Source organism: Ailuropoda melanoleuca, chromosome 10 (assembly GCF_002007445.2).
Source record: "Ailuropoda melanoleuca isolate Jingjing chromosome 10, ASM200744v2, whole genome shotgun sequence".
NCBI classification, from domain to species: Eukaryota; Metazoa; Chordata; class Mammalia; order Carnivora; family Ursidae; genus Ailuropoda; species Ailuropoda melanoleuca.
This window is the reverse complement of record NC_048227.1, coordinates 82,295,191-82,309,374: the sequence shown is the minus strand read 5'-3', so window position 1 is coordinate 82,309,374 and position 14,184 is coordinate 82,295,191. Positions and strand designations below refer to the sequence as shown.

General features: G+C 41.8%; 1 protein-coding gene across 4 annotated transcripts in view; it reads right to left on the bottom strand.

Annotated features, from left to right (window-relative positions):
- Positions 1–3,573: 3,573 nt before the first annotated feature.
- PDE7B (phosphodiesterase 7B) overlaps positions 3,574–14,184 on the bottom strand; it is a 316,973-nt gene continuing 306,362 nt past the window's right edge. For 3 of the 4 annotated variants that reach the window (XM_011219527.3, XM_034669179.1, XM_002915081.4), the window contains 2 exons: positions 12,744–12,824; positions 3,575–8,708 (listed from right to left, as the gene is read on the bottom strand). In XM_011219527.3, coding sequence (XP_011217829.1) covers positions 8,488–8,708; positions 12,744–12,824 — 302 coding nt within the window. In that variant the 3' untranslated portion in view covers positions 3,575–8,487. Of the gene's footprint in view, positions 8,709–12,743; positions 12,825–14,184 lie in introns of all 4 variants that reach the window. The other variant, XM_011219526.3, reaches the window with a different exon arrangement.

Genomic DNA, 14,184 nt, shown 5'->3' with positions numbered 1-14,184 from the left:
GCCAGTTAGTGGTCCTTCCATCGCCGGCTTTGCCAGTTGGATGGGAAAGACCGGAGGTCTTTGGACCTCAAGTCCCTCAGGCACTGGACCTTTGTCCTCATCACTCAGAAAAGTGGACTCCTAAACGAAGAGGTGAAACCCTGTTTTTTTCCTGAACCAGGTTCTTGGAAAGAACAAAAGTCTGCCAGGTAGCAAACTGTGTTCCTGAAAAACGATCTCTATGTTCAAATTATTGGGGCATTTATTGTTGCAACTGATACTTACTTGCTCGGGTTTAAATGTTAACCTATTATTCGGATACGATTTTCAATTGATCAATCCAAATATATTCTTTCATTTAGGAAGTATTTATTCAGGACCTTCCGTGCTATACTATAGGAGAATATATTTAAAAAGCTAATGCTTGGGGCGCCTGGGTGGCTCAGTTGTTAAGTGTCTGCCTTTGGCTCAGGGCGTGATCCCAGGGTCCTGGGATCGAGCCCTACATCGGGCTCCCTCATCCGCTGGGAGCCCGCTTCTTCCTCTCCCACTCCCCCTGCTTGTGTTCCCTCTCTTGCTGGCTGTTTCTTTCTCTGTCAAATAAATAAATAAATAAAATCTTAAAAAAAAACAAAACTAGTGATCCTGTTGTCAAGGAACTTAACAAATCCGATTTGAGAGTGTGATGCAGGGTGAGGGAGAAGATGTTGGTTTTTGCTAACATTTACTGAGTGCTTTCTATGAGCCAGGTCCTGTCCAGAGTTCTTTGCATTTATGAACTCCTTGAATCTTCAGAAACTCTATGAAATAGTCCCATTTTTATTATCAACTTACCAATGCAGAAGCTGAGACACAAAAAGTCAGGAAACTTGTCTGAGGTCAGACATGTAGTGATAAAAACATGCCACAAACTCAGGCAAGCTAAGCACAATGTCATAGTATGTCTCAAGTTGGGCAGAACACACACACGTGTATCACTGATAATAACAAATAACTAAGAGTCACTAACAATACTAGGGCAGTAAAATGACAAATGGCGAGATCATTTTGGGTTGGTGTGGTCAAGGAAGCCTTCATGATATGAAACCAATATTAGCTCTAAACAAACAATATCATCCATATCATCTTGTTGGAGATGTCCATTAGCCTATGGGAGGCCCTGAGAAGCACGCAGAGGAGAAACTTGTGTTTAAGCCATTGTTACTCAAACTTCATGGGCTATGAAGACTTCCTTTTTCTAGGTAATGCTTAAACAACTTTTGGGACACACATTTTAAAAAAAGATTATTTATTTATTTGAGAGAGAGAGTATGAAGATGAGCGGGGGGAGGTGCAGAGGGAGAGGGAAAGGAAGAAGCAGACTGTGGAACCCCGACTTGGGGCTTGATCTCTCTGAGATCATGACCTGAGCCGAAATCAAGCACTGGACACTTAACCAACTGAGCCACCTAAGTGCCCTGGCAGACACATTGTCAAGTAATTTTGAAAATGTTAGTTTAGAGGAACAGAATCTATTTTAGGGTTACCTATTTGCAGAGACTGTAACTGACTTCTCTGCCTCTGCTGTCCAGAGCCAGAAAGGATCTGATGAAATTGCAAGGGGACAGGCCCCTGGAAACTTCTACAGATAGGGTTTATAGGATATGAGTGGAATTCATGAAAACTTGACAAGTTATCAAGTTTTGTTTCCTAACTAATCCTCCTTTCTAGCCAGGATTGTATTATCATCAATTCTAGGAAGGGCTTAGATTAAACAGAGGGTCGTCTCTGACTGGGCTGAGTATTTACTTTATAATCAGAAAAGACAGTTCCTTATATTCCCTGGTCTTATCAATGTATCCTTAGTGCCCCAAGAACACTGTCTTCTTTTAAAATCATTTTTACAAGATTGTGTCCGTATTTTGTAAGGATTATTTCATGATCCAGCTGGTCACCTGTAGATATAATCATGCCCAATGTCTATTAATGGCTCTTGTGTTTTCTTTTGCACAAAAACTGTACAGCCTAGAGAAAGCAAAAGATATATCCCAACTCTCACTTTGTAGATTTGTTTTAAATGATGTAGGAATTTACATTTGTTGAGGACCTAGAGACCATGCTACATGTTTTATGTATGTTTTCTAATTTTGATGTCACAACTACCCCGGAAGGTAGGTGTTATTCTCATTTTAAACGTGAGGAAATGGAGGCTTAGAGAGATCAAATTATCTGCCTGCGGTTAAGCAGCAAGTGATAACAAGGGATTTGAATTCTGGTCTGTCGACCCCAAAGCCCACACTTTTAAAACTCTATGTATTGCTTCCTTAAAAGGGGAAAAAATTACTAAAGATTAAATCTTGCAATACTAGAATTTAAAACATTTCAGGCAATTGAATCAAAGATCCATCGTTGCTTAGATGACTGAGACAAGGCAATAATGCATATTCAAATCTTATCAGCTAAAACTTAAAATTTTCTGCTAATCTCTCTGGCTTAGTTGAAAAAAAAAAATCCCATTGTGGACTGTTCTGTAGCTAAAAGCTCCCTGTGCAGTCATTACTCAAATGTCTGTTACATTCTCATGGAGGCAGGACTGAGTCTCTTCCCTTCTCTGATGGGATGCTACTTGAGAAGTGCCTCTGCTTTTGGTCCTGCTCTAGGACAGACGGTGAGCACTGGCTGAGAAAACGTCTGGAAATGTAAGGGGTGTGCGTCTGGGAGGCACCAACCTAGGCCTACGGTGGAGCCTGTGAAAGACCAGCAAACCCTTCCAGGGCCTGACACAGAGGAACAGAGCCATCACCAGCCAGAATGAGGGCTTCGGGGGCAGAGACGCAAGGGAGATAAATGATTCTTATTTTGTTTTTAGGAGCTGTTTCCTTCACAGAAATTTCCAACAGAGCAGCAAACAGAAGATCCACTATCCTCTGCTCTAGAGTAGAGAAGGCTTAGCCAAGGTCATGGGCAACTGAGGAAGAGCTTCCATTTGAGCAAAGGATTGAAGGGGTAATCTTTTTATCCAACCCTGCAAATAAGTAAGTACAGAAGGTAACCAATCTATTTTCAAAAATGTAAAAATGAGTTTGACTTCCTAATATGAAATCACCAGCATTTCTTCACTGCGTTTCCCCCCCATATATTCTTTACATTCTTACCCACGTGTGAATGGCTGTTTGCCAGACTTCTTGTCATTGATGAGGGGAGAACTTGCATCTCTTGAAAGACCAACCCGTACCAGACAGAATGCTTGGTGCTTTTTGTATGCAGTCTCTTTCAATTGCCACAACAATACTATAAAAGATATTACTGTCTGGAATTTTTTTTTTTTTTTAAGTAGGCTCCACACCCAGTGTGGAGCCCAACATGGGGCTTGAACTCATGACCCTGAGATCAAAACCTAAGCTGAGATCAAGAGTCTGACGCTCAACTAACCGAGCCCCCCAGGTGCCCCTGTCTGGAAATAATGTTATAGATGTTCAGTAACTTCCCTGAAGTCACAGAATAATTTAGTGACTAAATCAAGATTGGGACCCACTTTTGTCTTGAAGGAGAGGAAGAAATTTTCCTCAGTCCCAGGTTCTTCTAGCTGGACTAAGAGTTACATTTACGTGAGACAGATTTACAGGAGAAAAATGCAAAGTTTGATTATGTGCCCGTGGAGGCCCAATAATGAAATTGAGGCCTGAAGAAATGACCAAGGCAGGCTGTTTTATGCTTTTTAGACAAAGACAATAGATCTGGGAGGAATTGACAGGACGAAGAAAACTTAACTTTGGGAGCTTCAGTTAGTAAAGAATGCTAAGCAGAATTTGGCTTGGGGTAGTAAATTAGTAAAAAGTGAGAAGAGTTGTTTACGCAGCCTTCTTGGCTCTAAATTTCCCATCTCTGGTGACAAGGATGTCTCTACCTCTTGGTACAGGAGGGTACATTTCACATGGGAGATTTATCTCCTGCTTTCAGGGGGACAGAGGAGGGCCTGAGGGTCCTTCTTACACAGGCTGTCACTTAAGTAATTTTATTTAAAATAATCAATATGGCGACATAGCACATTTTGGGGCAGCCTGCTCGTGGCCCCTACAAGTCTCCAAAGCTTATCTGCATTCTGTTCCTTTGTACTCGAGAGCTTTAGCGGTGGTTGAGCCCTTACAGAAGTTCTCACGGCTTCTCTAAGAAGCGTCCACTGGCAACAACGGTCTCTGACAGAGTCTGAATGCTCCTGGAGAAATGGAGTCTTTTTATATCCCAAGTGTCTAGTGCAACTTCTGGTACGTAGTAGATGGTAGATCTTCAATTGCTCACATCGGCTTGACTTATTTCACAATGTCTCAGCTACGTTCCCAGGGACATTTGAAAATCGTGTCTCACTGTTACTTGGAAGACCACTAGGGTCTCAATTTTGATTTTGATTTTATGATATTAAATATCCACAAATGTTAAAGAGGCTTTGTAATCAGACATAGGGAAGCATGAAGGGATCAGTGAGATTCTGAATCCAATCTTAATAAAAAGGGACATGAAGAGACTATGCAGATACAAGGTTGTTTCTGGGAAACAATGGTGGCGGTTTTTTTCTCCTCTATTTCAAGATGGGTTTAGGACATTTGGTTGTCCTGCCTGAACTGTTCTATTGTTCTAGATGGTTTCCAGTCCTGACATCTACAAGACCATATTTTTCACAGGTAATTACTGAATGAAGTCTGCTTTGTCTTTACAACCTAATCCATTGTACTTCATTCTCACTCATATATGAGTTTGACAAATGTGACACAGAAACATATCAGGACCCAGAGAAAGTGTAGAACTGAATGGTGGGAGAAAGAGAGCCCTCTTTCTCTGACTTGGGACTAACTGGCGAGTGATGCCTTCAAGGTCATGGCTATTGTTGCAGCCCCAAGTAGAATGAGTCACATGGAGACCATGTCTGTACATTTTTTCCCTTGAAAGTCTCCTCTCCTGAGCAGTTGGGCCTTTTCTGTTGAATCTGATTGATTTGCTGGTAACATGTTACCTGGTGAGAATCAGTATATTTTTATACCTTGATATTTTTAAAAAATTATCTTTATTTCCAATTGTTCATCTAGACATGCCAATGGATATTTAGGCCACATTTTGAGCAAAACTCACAAGGTGTGTGTGTGTGTGTGTGTGTGTTTTTCCAAATCTCACATGTGTACAGAAAACAACACAATTTTAAGGATTTGCTTAAAAAAACAAAGCATAAGAAATACAGTGAGACACAAGCTCATAACCAAATTCAAATCAGTGAGCAGATCTGATTCAACATGAGAAAAGATTACAAAACTAGTCTGCGGTTTGTAGGAAGCACTATCTGAAAACAGTGTTGCCGGACACGCTCCAAATGCCTTTGTGGGAAGCCTTAAGCAGGTGGAAAAGAGCGGGAATTTTACTCAGCCTAGAGGAGTTATGGATAGGTCCGGGCTTCTGGACAAGTTTCTGACTATTCACAGATGCTGTTAAAGGAGAAGCAGGCTTTGACGGTCAGGCCTGGCAGTGACGAATATTCTCTCTCTTAATTTGATCTGAACTCTATTTTCCTTACTAAAAATAGCCCTTTGATTCCTTTCTTCTCGAGGGATGACAGAATTAAACTTGGTAAGTCAACTATTGGTGGTCCGTGGACCAGGAGAAGAATATAAAGATAAAATCCACGGGTGATCCAACATCTGCGTCTTAACTGGCAATTGAACTCCTCTATTGAACGGGAGCAGCTAGGAGGCAGGAAAAAAAAGTTGTCACATTTTCTTTCTTTCTTTTTTTTTTTTTTGCCAAAAAGCAAAGAACTCAGGAAAACTCCAGATGGTTGAAAGAAGGACAAAAATGCATCTAGTTTATGCATCGTGTCTCATTTTACTTCAAATTTTGATTGTACTGGTAGCTGCTTCATAACCGGATATTTGGTGGTTTTCTCTGCGAGCTCTTCTTCAAGACCTAACCATAACATGGACTTTTGTCCTATGAACTTGGAACTACTAAAAATGCCTCCAATCTTACTTAAGTTACAATATAAATATAATTTAAACAAAGTCCATTTCCTAAACCCAAGGCAGAAGCCCCATTCGCTAAAATAACATCTTCTTTCTTTTCTCCACTGCATCATCCTTGACAATTGCCTTCCTTCATTTGATCTCATGGACATTAAACACAGACCACTCGAAAGCTCTCTCTGCATCATCAGACCAAAGTAAGAGAGATTTGGAAGCAGGAATACATTCAACATTTTCTCTTGGGGCCTCACCAAGCTAGCTGAGAGCTTCAGAGGATTAAAGCAATAAAGAATCATGTGTCAGTTCATAGTCGTTACAGAGACAAAAAAGCTAGTGTTGAGATTTCACAACTTCTCTTACCCATATCAACAATTTCAACTTCTCATCCGCCCATTTCGTGAGGTTTTCACACTTCCCTTAGTACCATCTGACAATCTCTCCTACTTTAATGAAAATATAACCAACTTTCCAAAATTTCCCCTAAACCTTCACTCAGCAAACCTCAGTCTCTCTCTAGAAACTTATTACAAACCAGTCAAGTTTCTAACATTTCATTTGTACGTTAGGAGGGAAAAAGCCCACAAGAGTCGCATGTAGGAAATGAGAGTTAGCTGTCAGTTTGTCAGCTTGCGAAACAGCTCGATAGTGGCAGAAATGATCACCTATCATTCTCCCACTACAGCGTTATTTAAGGTAAGAAGAAAGGGACATGCCAATTTTCATGTAACATTACTTACGCTAGAACTTTTAGGGAAAAGGTTGAACTCACAGAGTTTAGTCACTAGAGAAGGATGCTGTAACGAACTGATTGTCCGACCAAGAGTCTGCAGAAAAAAACAGCAACCAGGTTCCAAGGTGACTCTTGTTCGCTAGAACCATAACGAACCACGATGACCTGCCAGGAAGGTAAATTCGGCCGAAAAACTGAAATGTTTTCTTGACTTAAATAATGTTAACTTCCGCTAAATAATTGAGTAGTTGTTCACACGAAATTAAGGAAAAAGAAAAATCCAGTTACTATTAACACCAAAGAAATGCACACCAACCATAAGCCAAAGGCTCTTTGGTGCAGTAGCCACAGCAGACAGAAGTGTGGTGGGAGGGCAGGGAGTTCCCTGACGGTTAGATGGCGGGTCATAGGAGGTTTGTGAGACCTGCCGTGTCTCCCGCGAGGCTGACACACCGCCACGGTCCAAGACAAGAGTCACATAGACACGAGCTTATCAGCTGGCTTGTTAGAACAGTGTGCAACATCGCTGTGTTGAAAAGTGACTTCAGGCTTGTTGAAAGGTCTCATTAATCTGAGGAAACGGTGCTTGGTACCATAGATTAAACACTATGGTCTCAAGCGGAATGCTTGTGAAGTTTCCAGAATATTTCCTCAAAGACTTTAGTCAGTTTTGGTTTGTGACCGTAGCTGGAAAGCACAAAGATGGGCATGGGAAGGCAGTTCAGAAGGATGCCTGTGAGGATTTAAGTCGGGCAGCTTTCAGAAGATGAAAGATGTTTAAAGTTAAGGCCTTTATCTGCAAACAACAGTATATTAATAAACTCTATACCAGATTTACAAACGCGTCCTCTTGTATTAAAACTAACAGTATTCTGTTCACAGTGCCATTGTTTATACAGGTAGCAATCCCATAATACTCATGTATTTTGGCATGGGAATCAGTAGCGCTTGGTATTTACAGAAAATGTACACGTGTGCATATAAACATGTCACGGCATCTGAGTTATTGATAAAAGACAGATCGGCTAATGGTGCAAAGGAATGGACTGTACAGCACCTTCCCCTCGGATCGGATAGGAAACGTGGTTTCTTAAATTGAGCAGACGCCAAATCTCTGACCCAAAGTGGCATAAAGTCAGTAACAAAACAATGAACCCCCTGTTCAAGTTTGGGTACATTGAGTAATCTTAGTCCAAAGTTTTAGATCCATTGTCTAGTGCATAAAATATAAAAGTTAAAAAGATTTATTATTATTTTTATAATAATAATTATTATTAAAATAGAAGGTCCTTTCTCTCATGTTCTCTTTTGTGCTCTCGCACTTCAGACCCATCTCCTTGGAGTTCCGAATGTGCTGGTGTGTTTGTCATGCAGATCAGCAGTCAGATGGCAAATGCTAAAACGCTCTGGACTCGCCACCATCGCCTGTCACAGTGTGACCCAGGGCCCGAGGGGGACATGGCAGGAGCACCTCTTTCTTACTCTCCAGTCTTCTCCTTGAGGGGCGAACCTGCCCCCCGAGAACTGCTCCCACGTTCCTGAATGGAGTTGCTTATTTCGGCAGCGAAAGCTGAGGTGACGGATGGCTTCTGTACACTTGGACAAAGGAGAGGGGGCAGGTGAGTAGGGGGAGGGCGGCATTCCGAGGTGCCCGGGGAGGAGACCCAGCACGTGGCTGCGCTGGTCGGCAAGAGCCCCCTCCCCCCCGCCCTCCCGGAGCTGCCCCCCTCTCAGGAGGCCTCTGCTCGAGGAGTTCTCCTTCTCTCTGCGCGGAGCAGGGGCAGGCGGCTGGGACTACGGGGCGTCGCCTTTGGTCCCAGGCTGCTCCTCGTTCTCAGTCCCTCGGCCCGCGTGCTCCGCGCCGCCGCCGCCGCTTCTGTGCTGCTTCGGCAGCAGGCTCTTCCACTGGGCTTTGTTGTGCGAGAGATGGCGCAGCATGCTCTCGGACAGGGCGCTGTTGCCCGTGAAACGGGCCCACTCCCGGAACAGCGGCTCCACGATGTAGGTCATGAAACCTAGAACGGGCAAGGTCAAGCTCAGCGCCAGAAGGCGGCACAGCGTGCGCCTTCCTCCCTCCCGGACACCTGCGCGAGCCGCTCTGCGCGCGGCCCAGAGACATGGCGGCAACAGATGAGACGGTCCCTACCCGTCAGTTTAGGAGCACCGGGTATGTCACCTTGGGCTTGCTTCTTAACCCCTCGGGCCTCAGTTTCCTCATTTGTAAAAAGGAGCTAGGAAGAGTGCCAAACCCGTAGGGCTGTTATGACAATGAAATGACTTCACACCGGCGAAACGCTCAGGGAGCTCCTGGCACGTAGTAAACCCTCAGGAAAGGCTGGCTGTTATTATTTGCTGAGGGGGAAAGACGTCTGAACAGAAAGGTAGGAAAAAGTCGGTGTTGGAGCTGGGGGGGGGTGCTGGGGGAGGGAGGAAAGGGTGAATGAGATCAGGAAGGGGCACATCGTTGTTGGTTTAGACCCATCTGGAGAATTCATATGTTTACCTTGTAAGCTATTTTTTCAAGAGTATTAATTCACAGTTTTGTTTTACTCCCAATTATGTTAAGCAACTTAATGTAGGTAAATAAAAGTTCACTCATCTTCAATATGGATTTTTACTTGCATAAAATCCCTACTTTAATGACCAGATAAGATTGGTTGATATTAGATATGTCTGTTCTCTTAATTATTTTAGACTTGTTGTGTTCTAATCATATTTCAATGTTAGGGTGCTTTCCATATTAAATATGATTTATCAAAGCCAGGATGACTTCCAGTCTAGGCTGGAATGATTGGAATCATCACAAACTTGGACATATTTAAGTTTTATTGAAATGTAGGTGTGGGGAGAAAAGGCAAGTGTTTTTCAGCATAACGAATTTTCCACCAACTGACACTTTATGTTTACAAGGCTGTGAATTACAAGGCTTGATTTGGTTATCTCTTTATTGAACAAACAGCAGATGCTTGGCCTTTGAGGATGCTACAGAGAAGGAAAGAGGATGCAGGAATGCAAAATGTTATTTCTGCATTATCTCATCGTATGTGAAATATGATTTAAGTCTTATGAAATCATTTTAGATTATCCAAACCTGAGGAGGAAAGTTTGAGCCAATGATAAGGTTATATAAGGACTCAGCAAGTAAGGATTTCCTTGAATTTTCTTGTTAGCTATTCCTGAACTTTCTTCACTTCCTTCATAACCTCTGTATCTAATTTCTAATATCCTTCACTGTAAGAGATTTGATATTAAAAAGGTAGTTCATAAAATTATACTATTCTAAAGTATAAAGTGTAAATATTTATTAAGTTTGCCTTAATATAAAAAAGCTACAAATCCAACATTTAAAAATCTGGTATTTAAAAATCAACTCATTTTCTTCCTGACCTTACTGGGGAATTATCCTTCCGTATTTCTCTTCTCCGAGGTACAGACCTCTCACAGTAGAGCAGGAAAGGCCATTTTGAAGTCTGAATAGACATCAGGAGGTACTTTTTCAAATGAAAGTGATTTCTGCACGATCACATTTGGGAAACTGTTCCATCCGTTCCCAGTGCATTGTGCCAAGCTCTTTCTTCTAAGCAAGCAAGGGACTGACTGCCTGGATTTTGTCCTCCTGGAGGGCTCGAGTTGGGGAAGGGAGACATGGTGGCCTCAGGGCAAACAGGGATTGAAGGCAATCCTATAGCTTTCATGAATTAGAGATTTATTTGATCTAATATCTTCTTTCTAAAATGCAGAATTTCGTGAAGAGAGGGAAAGGGATTTTAAATCCCACTTCCACTTGGGTGAATATGAATGACTTAAACAGAAAATCAGATCTAAACCTGAGATGGCACGTGGGGAAATTCTCACTGTGGACTGGGACAGAAAAAAGAGAGGGGACAGTTTCAGTTCCAGGGGAATCAGGGCAGAGGAAATAGCTGCATTACTTAAGGCCCACTGGCAAAATCCTCGTCTGGGAGGCTGAAGCCTGCAGCTCCCATCAGAGTATGTCTGTCTTTGGATTCTTCCAGATTAGCCCGATCTACCCCTTCGCACCACACCTCCCAGCTCTGGCCCTACAGAGTCTGGAGACGTGGAACAGAGACCGAGAAAGATTATGTACGAAGGGTTGTTTTATCATCACCTTCCCTTTCTCTTTATTATTGGTGTGCTGGTGTAACATCCCTGAGACTTTCCTATTTTCTCAATCCCCACCCCATTTTAAAAACAGGTATCTATGGTAACCACATTTTCCTGTGCTGAAAACCAGGACATACGATCTGACAAAATAAGTGTGTTCTCATGACAACAACAAGGCAGAATCTCTAAAATCAGGTCTGTCTTGCAAATCCAGGTTGTGTGTTTAACAATGTGAATGCTTTTCACAAAATGGTTTTAACAGGAACCTGGCAAATTGCTTTCTAGCCAGGGCTTAACAAGTGGGGCCCTGGGGTTGGGATTTTGGTCAGGGTCTATTCCTTTTAAATCACATCTGCAGAACCCTATAACTAAGCAACCTGGGTGGAGGGGATCGGCTCCCCAGAGACCAAGGCTGAATTTCTGTTCATGTTGCTCCCCTCCCCACATTGCCCCAGTGATTCCGTAGCTATGTCATTGTCCTGGATTCTTCCTGGTTGTTGTTGTTTTTCTAACACTCCCACCTTTTCCTTTTTTTGGGTGGAAGAATCAGTTTAATTGTAAAAACAACATAACAATACTAAGGGCAATTTGGAAAAAAAATGAATCACCAATAATCCCATAATTTCAACATCTCTATCTTAATATTTGCATACATCACTCAAATCTTTGTAACTAGATTAATTTTGTTTCTATTTCCTGAGGATGACTTTACAACTCTTTTGTGGTTTAGATTTGACTCCTAGTGATTGTAAGCATATTATTATTTGACTAACTTGCTCTGGTTTTCTTTTCTTTTTTTTTTTTTTAAGATTTTATTTATTTATTTGACAGAGATAGAGACAGCCAGCGAGAGAGGGAACACAAGCAGGTGGAGTGGGAGAGGAAGAAGCAGGCTCATAGCGGAGGAGCCTGATGTGGGGCTCGATCCCATAACGCCGGGATCATGCCCTGAGCCGAAGGCAGACGCTTAACCGCTGTGCCACCCAGGCGCCCCATGCTCTGGTTTTCTTAATTTTCAGCTTATTTTTTTTCTGATGCCCCGTTCCCTCCCAAGTAGAGGCTTTAAGCCTTGAGCCTTACAGAGGTCTGCAGCCCTGTGAATGCATTAAGCTCTCTGAGGTCTGTGGGAGCTGGTACATGTCAGGGCTATAGTTTATGAGTAATAGAATTCAAGTTTTCAGTTTGGTTTTAATTGGAAGGAACTGCAAGGAAATGAAGGACTTGCTTTAAATGTAGATGGAATTGGTAGAGTGTTTTAAGAACTGATAGAAATTCTTACTGGATCAAAACTATTTCCTACATGCCTGAAATTTCCACCATTTGATTTGTTGAGTGATTTTATGCATAACTTAAAGTAATCATTATTTTAGATGCATTAACATCACAGTTGAACAGTTTACTGCAATTGACACTTGAGAATAAGACTGAAAAGAAATTTTGGAGAATAGAGAAGCATGGGACCCGGGGCCACAAGGGATAGGATGGTTTGCAGAGCACTGGCCCTTGGGATTGCGTTGGGGATGAAGGGTAGTGGGGTAGATTGGAAGAGTCCTCAAGGTTGATTCTGCCGACTTTCCACTCTTTGAGTCCTAAACAGTGTGAACTGATCTGTTCCTCAGTAGAAATAGTTGGTTCTTACGACTTTCCTTCTCTGCTCGATTTGGTTTTGATTCGATTCTGAACTACCAAGTTATGCAGGCTAGTTACAAAGCCTTTCCATTTTTCATAGCTTCTCGGTTGGTAATTACCCAGTAGATCAGTCATGATTAGAGTGTTTATTGGACTCAGCCACTCATTAAACCTCCAGTTTGGATCTTTCAAAGACTGCGTATAGATTTTCTTTTCTATGTGACTCTGGTAGAAGTGCCAAAAGTGTTTATTTAAAATTAAAACTGAAAAAAAAGTTAAAACTGAATTCAACTCACCAATTTGTATACTAGGGATTGAATCTTTCTGTTGATTACAAAGCGGACTGATTTCCAGTTCAAATTTCTGTTCAAGGTCACCTAAGAAGAAAGAAAAAGAAACACGGGTAATCTAGAATTTGTAAAAACGAGTGTTACTAACTTTAGTGATCTACTTCAAAGAAGTTATTCTGGGAATTACTGTTCACTGCCTGTTAAAATTAGGAACTCCCTAGCACCCATTTGCTCTGGTAGCCTCTGTGAAAATACAAAATATCTGAGTGTCAATGACCATTTACAATAGGGTCATTGTAAATAGGTTATGCTCTGGGGCTAGAATACACTTTTGACCAAGATCTATAAAAACAAGGATACAAGTAATGAGCAATTTCCTACATGAAATGGAAGTTCTGGCTTTAAGTTACAGGTTAAGAGAACAGATTTTGTGCTCCCCCAGCCTTTCACTCTGTTTGAGCCTAGTCTGATTTCCTCTGAACAACAGGAATAGCGAGTAGGCAGGGAATGGGGGTGAGGACTAGAAAATCTCACTTGAGGAACATCTCTGTCTGTAGCTACAATATTAAGCAGAAATAAATGTTATCGCCTTTAATCTGACTTAGTGTCACTTAGTGTAACTAAAGCTCAAAAAAAAGTATAAAAGTCAGAAAAATATTTCTTTTTAATGCCTTTGCCAGCTAGAAGACCAAAGGCGAAAAGTACCATGTAAAGCTTTAATCAGAATATTTTATCAATCCTTCAGGGGGTGAAGAATTACGGGTAAATTTTGCGTTGGGAAAAACAGGCTGGTTAATCAGTAGAGAAGCTGGTCCTGGGAAACAGCTCAGTTCACAGTTGTGAATGTACACTTCTGTACGAGAGGAGATCAAAATACATTTATATCGTGCTTAGTGTGTGCCAGACACTATGCTAAGCATTTTACACATGTTTAATTAATTTCCTCCTCATAACAACTTCATTGTAATACCCGTTTTACAGATGAAGAAATTGAGATGAAGGGAAGTATTTTGACCCAAGTTGTCACATTACTAGTAAAGGGGGGAGCTTGGATTCCAACCCAAAAGTCTGGCTCCAAAGTGTCTGCATTTAACAGCTGAGCTAGAATCTAAGAGATGCCACACCTGTCATTCGTTTTACGCCTGTAGCCGTGCCTCCTGTGGTCCCTTGGGCCCTGGTTATTCTCAAGACCGAGGTAAGGAAATCAGTCTGGCTTAACCTGAGGAATTCAGGGAAGCCAGATGATGATAGCCTTCTGAGGACAGGGGATGACATCATTTAATATTAAAATGAGTTCTAATATCAAAATGAGATCTACTCCTTACTTCCATAATTCTATTCATCGTGATTTTTCAGTCAGGCTTGACACTTTGGAGGAATTGTCTTTGATTTCTCCCTTCCCTTCACCCTCCATATTGAGGCATCAAATCCTGTTTATTCCTCTCTT